This window comes from Panthera tigris, chromosome B1, assembly GCF_018350195.1.
Source record: "Panthera tigris isolate Pti1 chromosome B1, P.tigris_Pti1_mat1.1, whole genome shotgun sequence".
In the NCBI taxonomy this organism is placed as follows: Eukaryota; Metazoa; Chordata; class Mammalia; order Carnivora; family Felidae; genus Panthera; species Panthera tigris.
The window spans coordinates 96,264,702-96,280,677 of NC_056663.1; the positions used below are offsets into that span (position 1 = coordinate 96,264,702).

Genomic DNA, 15,976 nt, shown 5'->3' on the forward strand with positions numbered 1-15,976 from the left:
TTAGACGTATCTACTTGAATTAATCTAGGTTCCTGGGGCCTTTATAAATTTTTCTGCATTTTTTTCTGAGATGCTGTCCCTCCCTTCATCTTTCCTTTCCTCTGTCCTTCCCTTCCACCCTTCTTCCCTATTATCTTTATCCCTATTATCTATTATCCCTATTATTAAAAATAATGTGCCTGTGATACAAGAAGCTTATTGACATTTTATACTTAATTTTAGATTTTTTAGTTTTTATGAATTTTTAACTTTTTGAAAATGCTAACTTTTAAAATATATGATATTATAAAAGGAATAAGGACAAAAATACAAATTTCATTTTTTTTACTGAGTTGGTGCCATATTCACATTGCTATTTTGAAAATAAATAAAAATTTATATGACATGAAATTATTAGCCATGATGTTAAAAATTTTTTCCTTACTGGCAGAATGATTAGAATTATAGCGGAAAATTTAACAATTCTAGAGCAATATTTTCTTTGCCAAAAATATATTTCCATGTATCAAAACTCTTTATTTCTATGATCCCTGTATCTAGTCTGTTTAACCTCAAAATTACCAAAAGAAAGGTATTTACAATAATTAGGTCTACTCAGCACAGTATGTTGAATTTTGAAAAGGTACACTCCTTTCTCCAGATATTTGAAAGATCTTCAAGGGTAAATTTAGTGAGTACATGAACTTGTAACTAGTTCTTTGGCAATACAAATAAAACAATTTCAATAAAAAACCTTTCTCAGGTTATTTCATAATAATAGTGAAAGCTCACTATGTGCCAGGTACGGTACTAAACTTTTCACCTCTTGATATTCATAGCAACCCTATGAAATGATTATTATCTATCCTGTTTGACAGGTGAAGAAACTCACAGTCAGAAAGTTCGGTAGCTTGCTCAAGTCACTCAGCTGGAAGATGGCAGAGCCAAACCTATCTGAAACCAAAATCTGGCTCAACCACAGTGCTGTGTTACTTACTACCTTAAACTGTTTAATTCTTAATTTAAGGCTTCCATCTTTTTCAATAGCATGTTGAAAAATATTACTTACCTGAAAAGCCATCTGTGAGAAAGATAAAAAGCTAGAACACCCCCCCCACCCAAGAAAAAACTCAGAAAACAAAACAAAACAATAAATTATTTGTCTGAAAGGAATTTGGCACCAGTGTAAATCTCTGAAATGTGCTTCTTTCTGACCCTGGCTGATGGACAACCATCAGCCAAGTGATTCCTGAGGTTCTGTTGCCCAGAGGTGGGATAAATATCCAGGAAGATTCATATTCTTAAGATTAGATTTTGAATTGGAAGGATAGGTTATTTTATAGGGCTAGGGAGATAGTGGGAATACTAATGCATGAATTATAATAAAATATAATAATAGAACTGACATATTAGTAAAAACAAAATTCTAAGGAATACTAGTTTTTATATCCTATAGGTAATATTCATTTAGTGTATATATATGCTGACATTGCCCTAAGCACTATACATTGCTCAAATAATTCTTTTAACAACTCTGTGAAGTTATCCTTATTTGACAGATAAAAAATTGAAGCATGTGATTTTTTACCACCAGCTACTCAAATACCTGATAAGTAAAATCTGGAAACTTCACTATGATGAAACCTGATTTGGAAAAATTGTGTTAACTCATCTTTTGTATCCTTATTGCCTAGCACATTTTTTGTCACAGTAAAGGACTTGGTGACTGTTACTTGAATTAATAAGCAATCATCTATAAATAAAAGTTAAAAATGCTTGGAACGCCCATATTCATATCTTAGTTCCCATATCAAAGCATGAAGATTTCCAGAACTTTCACTTTGTCAATATCATTAACATGTTTATAAAGTAATGTTTGAAATTCAATACCATGTACTTTGGAGTGTATGGTTTGTTTTCTTTTTTCTTTTCTTTTTTTTTTTTCCTGAAATGACAGGGATGGGGGAGGGCTTTTGTGTTTCGTTTTTGTTTTTGTTTTGAGAAAATACAGTTCCAACTTTTACTGATGTGTGCCAAACCAAATAAGTTAATTATAGATGGTTACTATACAGTATACGTGAGTAAAGGTCTAAAAGTATGGGTGTGGGGGGGGGGGAGAGAATGAGAGAGAGAGAAAGGAGAGAGAGAGAGAGAGAGAGAGAGAGGTGCAGGCAGACAGACATGGGCTATTAGGGGGATGTTGCTAACCCAAACTAAAATTCTGGAAGACTTTAAAAATCAGTTACACCAGAGCTGAGTTTTGAAGGTCTGTAGGAGTTGGTTTCCTGAAAAAAAGGTAGGGGCCAGGGAGTAGGAGGTTGGGAAGGCATTGCTGGTAGAAGGGGACAGTAGAGAAATCAGTGCAAAGGCCTGGAGGCAAAGAATTTGACTCATTTTGGAAACTTAAGACAGTTCTGTGTGACTGGAAGTTAGAATTGGGGGAAGGGTACATGCAGAGAGATGAGGCTAGAGAAGAGACTGTGGCCAACTTGTGAGCTAGTTTTTCATAATAAACAGTTTAGATTTTATCCCAAAAATGGTATGATGGAGATCACCAGAGGTGGCCAGAGGACCAGAAATGAGATGCTGTTACTACTGTTAAAAAGAGAAACACACATGAGTGCAGATAACAGTTTAATTACTGAAGTGACACCTGTTGTAGTGTAGAACCTGTATCTCCCAAACCCGTTTTACTTTCCTATTACAATTCTAGCAGAATTTTCTAACAGATTCCAATTTCCAGTCACCATAAAGAATAGTATCCAATTAAAATAAAAGTTTCCATTGGTCTCTGGCAAATATCATTAATATTGTTAGAGCTATCCCCGAGGGTCAGCTTCTGTCCCTGAAACACATACTTGACTATGATCAATTGATATCCTGAGAAGACACTTTCATTCTTTTGCTTTCAAACTACTACACATTTAACATTAAAATTGAGTTTTCACTGCTTTTTTGAAAATTAATTAAAAAATTTTTATGACATGAAGTTATTTTATATTTGTAATAGAGTGATCAAAGGAGCCAAAGGTAATATGGGTAGAAAATGAAAACCAGTGTGCCTAAATTAAGAGATTTAAAAAAAATTTTTTTTAATGTTTTATTTATTCTTGAGAGAAAGAGAGACAGAGCATGAGTGAGGGAGGGGCACAGCGAGAGAGGGACACAGAATCCAAAGCAGACTCCAGGCTCTGAGCTGTCAGCACAGAGCCCAATGTGGGGCTTGAACTCACAAACTGGGAGATCATGACCTGAGCCAAAGTCAGACACTTAACTGACTGAGCCACCCAGGTGCCCCAAATAAGAGATATTTTTAAGGCTAGAACTTTAATATTGTGTATCATTATATGTATTCACTCTTATTTCTCATCCCCCACAAGAAAATGTACCTAAACATTTTCATTTTAAACTATTTAAAAATATCTTTAGAAAAGGCCATGGTTGTCTTTAAGTTGTTCTAACACTTTATATATGTTTAATCTTATTTCCTAAAAATTTATTTACATTTTTTTAAATATTTATTTTTGAGAGAGCGAGCACAAGGGGTGGGGGGGCACAAAGAGAGAGGGAGACACAGAATCCGAAGTAGGCTCCAGGCTCTGGGCTGTCAGCACAGAGCATGACGTGGGGGTCGAGCTCAGAGATTGTGAGATCATGACCTGAGCTGAAGTCGGAAGTTTAACTGACTGAGCCACCGAGGCACCCCTTATTTCTAAAAATTTAATGGTTCTTATGTTTCCAAATTACTATATAGCCTACCATATATATATATATTTTTTAAATCTGTTAATTTATTCCATAGTCCCTTTTGTAAGCTAAAATTTTCTGTTTTTTGAAAGAATTTCATTTTCTGAATTTAATCATTTGGTTCTCTCCTCAGCATCTATCATGACACATAAACCCTCGTTCAGTGGTAGAACCCTGAATCCTCCATGTTGAAAGGAAGAATTAATAATAGGTTTAATGGGAGAATTATCTTTCAGCTTTTGTGTTTCTATTCTCTTAAGCATTTGACTATTGTGCTCAGTTAAAAAAAATTAAAATGAGGCGCCTGGGTGGCTCAGTCGGTTAAGCCTCCAACTTCAGCCCAGGTCATGATCTCCTGGTTTGTGAGTTCGAGCCCACTTTGGGCTTTGTGCTGACACTCAGAGACTGCAGCCTGCTTCAGGTTCTGTGTCTCCTCCTCTGTCTGCCCCTCCCCTGCTCACGCTCTGTGTCTGTCTCTCAATAATAATAAATAAATGTTAAAAAAAAAAAGATTTATAGTGCTAATGGCTATTTAGCTTATGGAGTAACATAAGTCTAAATAATTGTATTTACTTTATAAGAATTAAAGAATGGCATTTTACTTTTGTGATGTTATTGTTTATACATATAATGTGATTATTTGTAACAAGATTTTTATGAACCAAATCATAAACCATATTCCCATAATCATTCTAAAAGTTGAAGCTTCCCAAGTATTGTTTCTAGTGTATAGTGAATTGGTAGCATATTTAATTATACTGTAAGAAGTTTGAATACCTTACTATAAGTAATAGTGTTATAAAACTGATATGTTAGAATTATTGTTTTTATTTATTTAAATAGGAAATGTTATGTGGTCAGAAAAATGTGTTTAAGTCTTAAACTTTACTTTTCTTGGATAACAATTCTTAAAGCATTGTACTTTTTTCTGCAGATTGATCAGACAGCTGATGCAAGTTTTTTGGGCTGGGTTATTGCTTCATTTAGTCTTGGCCAAATGGTAGCTTCACCTGTATTTGGTTTGTGGTCTAATTATAGACCAAGAAAAGAACCTCTTATTGTCTCCATCTTCATTTCGGTCGTGGCTAACTGCCTCTATGCATATGTCCACGTTCCAGCTTCTCATAATAAATACTACATGTTGGTTGCTCGTGGATTGGTGGGATTTGGAGCAGGTAATATGTATGTATGTATGTATGTGTTTGGCTGTTCAGATTCACATTCACCCTGAATTCACCCTCTCTCATCTGGTATCACCTCGTCTCAATCTCATATCTCACAACTCAACATATAGATTTCTCATTGCAAATAGACAAATATCTTTCCTATGATTTTTGCCTTTGTTCATGATATTCCTGTTACCTATAGTTTCTCTATTCTGTTCCCATCATTCTTCATTCTTCAAGATTCTGTTCAAGTTCCACATCTTCCATAAAACTTTCTTAGGTTACCCTACCCCTTAACAGATCTTTCCCATCTCCAGTATGTCTGTGGAACTTGCTTATATACTGTTTTGCTCTGTTTTCATCTTTTATCACCAACCAGATAGTAAACTTTTTATAATTAGAGACAATTTATGACTTTCTAAAATATTCTGTGGCCTTTCTTGCAGAGTCTCTTGAAAATAATAAGAGCTCAATAAATTTTTTTGAGTCAAATTGTTAGTGGATCTTTTTGTTTCTTATATTACATTTTTACATTTACATTTTACATTTACATTTACATATTACATTACATTAAATTACATTTAAGCATGCAGAATTTGTGATGTCTTTGTTTTAAAAATAGTTGTAACGATCAGTAGTTTGCCATTTAGTCAGTGTTTTCTTCATATTTAATAAGAAAAAAAGTTTAACATTTCTGTAATGTCACTTTTTCATTTATTCACATCTTTAATTGTGTTTTCATGTTGCTAAAAGCAAGATTTTCCACTAATTGATACATTTGCTCAATGTATATGCTTTGTATAATCATAGGGAAGAAGCAGTGACTATAATATAGATTAATATTTTTGTTTTATATAAAGCCAAATTAAGTGGGATTTTATAAACCGAAGAATATTTTCTTTGACTTTGGATTATTGTGTCTTTTCTTAGGAAATGTAGCAGTTGTTAGATCATACATTGCTGGTGCTACTTCCCTTCAGGAAAGAATAAGTTCCATGGCAAACACAAGTGCATGTCAAGCATTAGGCTTTATTCTAGGTCCAGGTAGGTATTTTTCACTTGTCATTGCTTGAATATGAATTGGGAGAACTTTTAAAGTTCAAATGTTAAGTGGAATCCAAGTATAAAACCTCATAGCTAAAAGGAAAAGTAGGGAAGCTAATATTTTTGATCCAGCAGGAGTCTAATCTCTTTATATGTGTTAACAAATGTTCTCTAAAGTAAATAATATTAGTCCCATTTTACATATTAGGACATCAAGGCATAGAGAGTCTAAGTAAATTATTCAGGGTCAGCCAGATAGCAAATGGGAAATATGAGATTTGAACCTAACTCTATCTGTATGTTCTGTGAAATAATCATTAAGCTTGACATCTCCATTATAGTTAGCTTTTTTTCTTGTCTATTACAAACAAAATTCTTTAATTTTTTCTTTTTTCTTTTTGGAGAGCAAGTACACCTGTACATGTGCGCAAGTGGGGGAGGGGAAGAGAGAGATGGAAAGAGAATCCCAAGCAGTCTCTGCGCTCAGTGCAGAGACCAATGTGGGGCTCGATCCCATAGCTGTGAGATCATGAGCTGAGCTGAAATCAACAGTTGGATGCAAGGGGGGGCCTGGGTTGCTCAGTCCATTAAGCATACGACTCTTGATTTTGACTGGGGTCATGATCTCACGGTTGGTAACTTAGAGCCCCAAAGCAGGCTCTGTGCTGACAGTGCAGAGTCTGCTTGGGATGCTCTCTCTCTTGCTCTCTCTGCCTCTCTCCTGCTTGTGCTTTCTCTCTCTCACACACAAAATAAGTAAATAAACTTAAAAAAAAAAATTGAAAAGTTGGACACTTAACCAACTGAGCCACCCAGATAGCCCAGAAACAAAATTCTTCTGACCGAAAGATTTGAGGAAAGTTATAGGAGATTCTTTGCTCTTGTGCTCTTTGCCCATACCTTTCAGACTTTTCTGAGTTTGAAGAAAATGAGAGAATTTTTGAAAGACTACTGAAAGACTGTTCTTCAAAGCCTCCATCCTTTAGCTGAGTGTAAAACAATATTAATAAGATTTAATACTTCCCCTAGACAAGTAAGTTTTTGCTATTAGATAAATTAGTAATTTTTATGCTTAGAAAAACATTGAAGGGACACCTGTGTGGCTCAGTTGGTTAAGCATCCGACTCTTGGTTTCAGCTCATGTCATGATCTCACAGTTTGTGAGTTGCAGAGCCTGCTTGGGATTTTCTCTCTATCTCTCTTTCTCTGCCTCTCTCCCCACCCCTTCTCTCTGTCTCTCTCAAATATAAATTTTTAAAAACCTTAAAAATTTTTAAAGAAGAAAAACATTGAAAAATCATATAATTGGTTCATGCTTTGAATATTACAGTTATGAATACCATCACTTTGAATCCATTTCCATTTACTTTATCATTAATATCCTACCCTCACCCCTTTTTCCATTACTTTCTTTAAAATTTTTTTTAATGTTTATTCTTGAGAGAGAGACAGAGAGACAGAGATAGCACAGACAGGGGAGAGGCAAAGAGAGAGGGACACACAGAATCCAAAGCAGGCTCCAGGCTCTGAGCTGTCAGCACCTCAGTATCTAGCACAGAACCTGGTATACACCTGGTATATGTTCTCAGTAAATACATAAGTATTTTGGAGATTAAATAATGATAAAATAAAAGAGGTAGAGGCATATAATAGATCTCATAGCATTTTAGAACCAGGAATGGCTTAAGAAATTATTTAGCTTAACCCCCTTTATTTCAGAGCCAAGAAAATGGAGGTTCAGAGACAGTATTAGCTATTTCAAAGGCAGACAGGGAATTAGAAAAAAAAAGACCAGCACTAAAATTTATATCACCTTGTTCATTGATTTGCCACATTTTCAACCTGAGAATAAAAGAAATAATCAAAAAGAAAGATTATCTCATTTAAATATTTTGTATTATCTTTAGATGAGTAAATGTAGGCCTGAAAAAGATTAGATGGGCTTTCCTGTAATGACCACATTAACAGCACTAGCATTTATTGAATGTCTACTATTGTTAGATGCTGTTCTAAGTGTTTTATGTGTAATGTCTTACTTCATCCTTACCTTAAGGTTGCAAATTATTGGAAGAGCCAGATATAGAATCTAAATCAGGAAAGCAAACCAGTTCTCTTCCAAGCTGATTTTTGCCACAGATCCAAATTTAAAAATATACATGATTTAAATACCATATACACAATGATGATTTGAAATATTGACTTAACATGTGACATTCTACTCCTTATAATTAAATTGTAATTTTATATGGAAGAAATTGGATGATTTAAATTTTCTGTGGAGATTTTTAAATAGGAAGATACTGACAAATTGCTTTAGATATAATTCTTTGTGAATGTATATCAGTGTTTCTGAATCTTTTTCTCATTAATGTCCCATTAAGGAGCTTTTTTAGACATTTTTTTCCTAATTCCACAGATCAATTGTATATCTTTTATGGACTATGTGAATATCTATGCTTTATACAGAAAAAGAGTAAATATTTTGTTCCCTTGCCTCTATTGAGATGTGTGATGTAGATGTGAGATTCCACAAAGTTGCTTCCAATTTTGTAGTAAATGTCTTTCACATTTTTTTAGTCCTTGCCTCCCACATAATAATTTATCTGTATACATTTTATTTTATATTTTATTAAGTTTTTCAGACTTGTTTTGCACTCATTGGAGAAAAGGGCGTGACATGGGATGCCATTAAGCTGCAGATAAATATGTACACAGCACCAGTTTTACTTGGCGCATTCCTGGGAGTTTTAAATATTATTCTGATCCTTACTCTATTAAGGTAAATCAGATAGAAATTATAAAACTACTTGTGTAGATTGTGAAATTAAATAAGCATGATCATTATTGGAAGATAATTATTCCTATGAAGTCTTTATTTGGTTTTTGATGTCTATAGTTGTGTTCATGTTTTTTGACCAGCTAATGCATATACTACTTGTAACTGAAATAATAGGCAATCTGATAAATGAGACTAGATTATAAAGTCTTTGAAGATTCAAAGTTTGGTCTTGACTTACTAACTGTAGGTTTCTAAGTACGGGAATGGCATGAAAGCACAGTTTTAAGTAGATTAATGATTGGTATCAACCTTAAATACAAAAGTTACTTATAGCTTTTGTTTACTAGAAGAAATTTTATAAAACTACAGAAGTTTTATTACTTTGTGTTTCTTTGGAGTGCTTTATTGAAGGCCCCAAAAATGTTTATAACAAATGTTTAAAATCACCGGAAAACTTTAAATATTTATTAAGGTAGTCCATGTATGCTTTTGGATGAATATTGGATTGAATATTATGCTTCATTTTATATGATAAGATAATAAGAATTATAACTTGTATCTTTTAAATTTTGTTGGTTGTACCTCATTGGTAATAATTTCATTACTTAGCAGTTAGTAAAAGAAACTATATCAGAATGTGAAAAAATAAAGAAGGCTACTAATAAATTAAAGCCATTTGTCTATCGTAGTAAGTCTTTCATAGATGCAATATTTATGTTTTTCTTTTTAAGAGAACATCGTGTGGATGACTCAGGACGACAGTGTAAAAATGTTAATTTTGAAGAAGGTACTATGACCCTTTTGGCTAAATTACTATAACATTATCAAAGTGTTTCCGATTATTCTGTCTGTTTGGTATTTACTTGGATTTGCTTCTGAAAACAGTACAATGGGTGATTGGGGTAGGATCTTCAAAGTTAAAAGTTACCTCAATTAATAATTTTTTTAAAAGGCCTTCCCAGATCAGTTATTTGGTGTTCATGGCTGGCAAGATTAAAAGCATTGCTAAAAATCACTTCATCTTCTTTGCAAAGAGCCAGTATCCTAAAACCCTACAGTTCTTTGGAATGATTTCTGTAACGTTCCTATAAAATGTATCTTTCTGTTTCAAGCATTTCTTTGCTCCCTTAATCATGGAAATAGGTTTCTCTTTTGTATTTTTATTCTTTTGGTACACGCTACAAATGTACATTTTCATCCCTTAGATCTTTCTCTGACTTAGAAGTAAGTAACCAATCTGGTCAGTAGATATGTCTTCCTAAGTAAACTCTTATTTAAGTACTAATTATATTCTCCATGGGGAGTGTCCCCCTCTGTACAAAAGATTGCAACTCAGTTCTTGCCTTTAAGGAGTTTGTTCCTGGGAGTTTTAAATATTAGAAAAGTTGTGGAAAAGACATAGTATCTTCTATAGCCATTTTATTTAATTTTCACAACAAAACTAGTGGAAGGAAAGTTGAAAGTAGGGTAGAGAGCAGACTGGTGAAGAATGTTAGTAACTTTTTGAGAAAAAGGAGAAGTATGACAGTAGTCAGATTTCAGGTGAGACTAGTCCAGATGTGTGAAGGCCTGAACTAGGGCAGCAACTAAGAATGGAAAAGAGACAGCTATGAGTTTTTGAAGAAAAAAAAATTAAGATTCTTGATAGATTGGATAGGAATTATTAAGGAATAGAGGGAGTTGTTGAAGATGTCTGTCAGGTTTTGAGTCTAGATAAGTGAAAGAATGGGAGAGAACAAGAATTTAGGAAAGGACATTGGCTGAACAGAGAAAATGATTTCAGTTTGAATCAAGCTAAATATACTGCTACACTAGAACAGTGAGAAAATGCCAGAGGCATTTGTAATTTTGGCTTCAGAGATCAAAGCTAGAGATACAAATTTCAGAGTAAGCCAGTGAAAAACACGACAGCAACAAAGAGAGAGTGAAAGAAAAAAGGGAAGGGAGGGGTACATGCATCAAGTGTGACAAAATATTGTTGAATATAGGGGCTGAATATATATTTCATATTTTTCAAAATAAAAAATGAAAGAAAAGAAAGAATGGTGAGGAAATGCCCGCAGGGGGTATAAGCCGCTTTTTTTTTTTTAAGGTGAAAAATAGGGTACTAACTTAAAAGACCTATCAGGTAAAAGGAATGAGTAAGTTAAGGAGGGTGAGTTTGAGGTGCTGAGAAAGATACGTAAGAAACAAAATCTTTCAGAAGTTGGAAGGGGGTAGCAATATCGATTAGGACTTCATGGAGTTTAATGTGCTTCAAAAACACCTGGAAACCTTGTTAAAATGGGTTCTGATTCAGTAGGCCTTGGTGGGGGTTAAGTGGGTTGTCAGATTAAATACAGGATGCCCAGGAGAATTTGAATACTTTTTTAGTATAAATATGTCCCGGCTGGGTAATTTTGGATTTCAGATAAGAACAAATAATCTTTTAGTATAGATATGCCTCAAATATTTCATGGGACATTCTTATATTTAAATTTCAAATTTTGCATGGAAAATACTTAAAATTATTGTTTATCACAAATTCAAACTTAACTGAGTATCCTGTATTTTTATTTACTAAATCTGGCAAACCTTGTGAGATTCTGAGAATCTACATTTATAGTAAGCTATCATGGGAGCTGATGCTACTGGTCTAAGGACCATAGCAAAGATTTGGAACTATACTGTCTAATATGGTGGCTGCCAGCCACATTTGGCTATTTAAATTTAAATTAAGCTAAATTACATTGAAGAAATTCCTCAGTCACACTAGTAACACTGTAAGTGTTTAATTACGGGTCTGTGGCTAGTGGCTGTTTGGACAGCACAGAGAAAGAACATTTCCATCATGTCAGAGTTCTATTGCACAACACTGCCCTAAAGCACAAATGAGAGTTTAGAAAGACCAGATCTGTTTTCTTTCATAATATTTCTAGGTATTTCAAAATAATTTCTAAAACAGAAATCATTTTTAAATTTCAGTAAATATTGGGGCGCCTGGGTGGCTCAGTTGGTTAAGTGTCTGACTTCGGCTCAGGTCATGATCTCACGGTCCGTGAGTTCAGGCCCCGCGTTGGGGGCTGACAGCTCAGAGCCTGGATCCTGTTTCAGATTCTGTGTCTCCCTCTTTCTGTCTCCTCCCCTGCTCATGCCCTGTTTCTCTCTTCTCAAAAATAAATAAATGTTAAAAAAAATTTTTTTAAATTTTTCAGTAAATATTTAAAATATTTCTGCTTTTTCCCTATTATTAAAAATGTTATCATTGGATAGGATCATAATTGCTAATTATATAGTTTTTGAATCAATATATTAGTGTAGTCTTTTCCTAAAATTCTTATAATTTTGATACCCAGTCAATCCTCACAGTCTAGGATGCAACATTTCTGAGCTTTCCCACTGAAGCCAGCACTGGGTAGAGGCTGCAGGAAACTAACCATATATGATGCAAACTCCAGTCTAACTTGGGGCAATGTTGCTTTTTAATTCAAAGGAGTAAAGACTGGGTTCAAGGTGGTAACAGAGAATCAGGCAGGTCTGTCCCGAGGAATATAAGGTCCACAAGGACCAGAGTCTATCCCGGAAAAGGATCTGGACAAAGGTGACCAGTTTTCTTTGTGCCATTAGAAAGGGAGGTCATAACTCTTTGTTGAGTGTTCAGGGTGCTTAATTGTCCCCAGATATAGCAGACTATTTCCAAGTCTCATTTATTATTGGAGGAGGAACTCCTTGTCAGGAATCCTGAGATATAAAGGGAAACGCTATTATGAGAAAAATTATAGAAACTTACTGTATCTTGGGAAAGTAGCCCCATGCCCCCTGCTGGTGTTACATACACACTTAAAGATAGCATAAAATGAAAACATTATTGAATTACTTGTTTGGTTTACTCTGAATAAGTAGGTAAATTGTAAAATAGCATGACAAATGTATATAAGTAGGTGTATTTCGCTTCACACTTCTCAGTTATATAAGGAATAACTAATATTGAGTATGTAGCTTAATACATAGTTTAAGATAAGTCAATACACTCACTTCCTCCTAATTTATAAAAGCACCATCAAATCTTGGTGGTAATTTACAAAATATATTTCCTTGCAAAAATATACATGATAATATAAGGATTTTTTAAAAACTGTGGTAATAACGTATAAGGATATTTACTCATACTAATTTCACATAACATTGAAATTCAAAATACATATCCACTGAAGTGAATCACAGAACTAGCTGATTTAATAAACTATGAAAAAATCCTCATAAATTTAAGATTTAGGTAAAATAGAAAAAAAAACTTGCAGTAGAAATTTAAAGCAAATATATTTAGAATGAGCTCATTTTATAGAATTTTATAAAATATATTCCTATTTTGGATCAAGAGACAGCAAATAGAAAATCTGAGTATTTCCTATAGATAACAGAATTGAAGTATATCTCCTGGGAAGAAAATTCACGTTATTTTTAAAAGCCATTTTGGCGCGCCTGGGTGGCTCAGTCGATTAAGCGTCTGACTTTGGCTCAGGTCATGATCTTGCGGTCCATGGGTTCAGCCCTGTGTCTGTTCTGTGTTGACAGCTCAGAGCCTGGACCCTGCTTCAGATTCTGTGTCTCCCTCTCTCTCTGCCCCTCCCCTTCTTGTGCTCTGTCTCTCTCAAAAATAAATAAAAATTAAGAAAAAAAATTTTTAAGCCATTTAAAAATTACTTCTATGGTATAAATTGTTACTTTTAAACCACTTAGAAGCCTAAAAGTGATTTTAAATATTTAGTCACAGAATTTGCTACATATAGTTTCTACATTATTTTAGTGTCATAAGAAAAATTAGATGTTTAAGTAATACAATTTTTCTCCTGTTTATTATAGCAAGTACAGATGAAGTTCAGTTTCCCCAAGGAGATATTGATCAAGTTGCTGCTTTGGCCACCAATGTTCTGTTTTTTGTGGTTCTATTTATCTTTGCCCTTTTTGAAACGTAAGTTTTATTCTGTCTTCATTTATATCATATTATGTAAATCATCTGTATTTCTTAATGCAATATTAATAGGCTTATCGATATTCTCAGAAACTTTATGGAAGGCATACGTTTTGTCATGATATAAAAAGTATACATAAATTTTATGCTTTTAACCTGAATATAGTTAATTCTCTGTCTATAATATTACTTTATCTTTCCTCCCTTTCTTGGAATTTTATGATAAATGTAGTTATAAAACTTTAGTGCCATGAGTAAATTAACTTTAAGCTATATAACTCTCTATGTATATGGAGCTCAGCCTGGCAGTGTTAACTCTATTTAACATCTGATCCTGATCCTGAAAAAAAAACTAGTATGATATATTACAAAATCTCTGCCTTGTGTAAGCTTTGTTGATCTTTAGTTATCATATGGCTTTTTTATTTTTAAAATGCCTTTCCATTATGTTATAAAAATAATATATTCTTGGTGTAAATATGCTAAACACTGCAACTGTATTTCCATATCCATTCCTTTCCCTGGAAGTAACCACTGCTAATACATCATTGTGTAATTTTTGAAATATTTTTTCTATACAACTGTAAGTACTAGTTGTACTTACATGTGTAAGTACTCATATGTGCTATTATGTGTGTGTGTCTATTAAATCAACATAGACTATGTGACATTATCATTTGAAAATTTGGTTTATTCTTTTGTCAATACGTTGTAACATTTTTATGCCAATACATATAGATTTGCTTGATTTTTATTTTTTTTAGTTTATTTTTATTTTTAAAATTTTTGAGATATGTGAAAGTTTCAGTTCATTTGATTTTGGGGGCATTTTTAAAAATTGTGGGAAAATGTGCATAACATAAAATACATCATTTTAACTATTTTTAATCATACAATTCAGTGGCATTGAGTGTATTCACAAATGTTGTACAACCATAACCCCTATCCATTTCCAGAATCTTTTCATGATTCCAAACAGAAGCTCTATACCCATTAAGCAGTAAGTCCCCATTCCCCCTCACCCAGCTCCTGGGAGCCTTTATTCTACTTTTTCCAATCTAGGTACCTATATAAATGGAATCATACAACACATTTCCTTTTGTCCTTTGTGCCTCGCTTATTTCACTTAGCATGATGTTTTTAAATGTTCATTCCTGTTATAACATGTATCTGAATTTCATACCTTTTAATGGCTAAAAAATATTCCATAGTCCATATATACCAATTTCATTTATTCATTCATCTATTGATGGACATTTGAGTTATTTCCACCTGTGGGCTATTGTGAATAATGCTATGATGCTGTGATGAATGTTGGTGTACAAGTATCTGTTTAAGTCTCTGCTTTTAGTTCTTTTGGTTGTACACCCAGAAGTGGATTTGCTGGATGATATAGTAATTCTATGTTTAAGATATTTAGAATTCACCAAACCATTTTCCACATCAGCTGTTCTGATTTAAAAATTTTAAATGGTGGTGTTCTTTTGTTTTTAAAGAATGAATATTTTAAATATATTTCAATTCCATTTTGCATCCAGTTAACAGAGGAGATACAAAATAGGAAATGAAGCTTGGCAAGGAAGGAGACAGATAGTCAAATAAAGGAAGAGCAACATTCAGAGGTAGGAAGAGAGATATATACATTCAAAGATAGTGATAAAAGAGACTAAGGAAGAGAAAAAGTCCAACAAGTTTCTAATAACCTAATAATAGTAACATTACTACTATTATATTATTACTTATTTTGATGAAATAAAAAAGAAACCACTTTAAACCAAATTTAACCATGATTAGTTAGTTAGAAGGGTAGGAATTATGGTTGGTTTATTTCTTTTCCTGTCTTTTAGACTTTCTGCAATATGGATATGTTACTTATATAATTAAAATAAATATTAGTAAATAAAAATACAATCAAACTTAGTAGTTTGTGCATGTAACAACTAAATGTGTTAAAAAATTTTTATAGAGAGAGCTGGTATCTTTGCTAAAAGAGATGCAAATTCTTGAATGTGTCAGTATCATTATTAAAGCTTCTATTTCACTTTTATAATGACTGTGATTTAAATAAATAACAATAATTTGTTTTTCTTAGCATCGTTACTCCATTAACAATGGATATGTATGCCTGGACTCGAGAACAAGCTGTATTATATGATGGAATAATACTTGCTGCTCTTGGAGTTGAGGCAATTCTTATTTTCATGGGGGTTAAATTACTTTCCAAGAAGTAAGTTATGTGTCTTTGGTTTTGTTTCACTCAATTTTAAAATACGCTTTTAAAAAAGTCTTTTTTTAAAAAGGGAAACATGG

The 15,976-nt window shown here is 33.3% G+C and overlaps 1 protein-coding gene across 3 annotated transcripts in view; it reads left to right on the plus strand.

Annotated features, from left to right (window-relative positions):
* MFSD8 (major facilitator superfamily domain containing 8) overlaps nt 1–15,976 on the plus strand; it is a 69,715-nt gene that overhangs the window by 20,721 nt on the left and 33,018 nt on the right. For all 3 annotated transcript variants that reach the window (XR_006216785.1, XM_042983930.1, XM_042983931.1), the window contains 6 exons: nt 4,661–4,901; nt 5,823–5,936; nt 8,571–8,715; nt 9,447–9,502; nt 13,558–13,666; nt 15,759–15,893. Coding sequence is in view for 2 of the 3 variants with exons in the window: in XM_042983930.1 (XP_042839864.1) it covers nt 4,661–4,901; nt 5,823–5,936; nt 8,571–8,715; nt 9,447–9,502; nt 13,558–13,666; nt 15,759–15,893 (800 nt within the window). In the remaining variant the exon portion in view is untranslated. The remainder of the gene's footprint in view (nt 1–4,660; nt 4,902–5,822; nt 5,937–8,570; nt 8,716–9,446; nt 9,503–13,557; nt 13,667–15,758; nt 15,894–15,976) is intronic.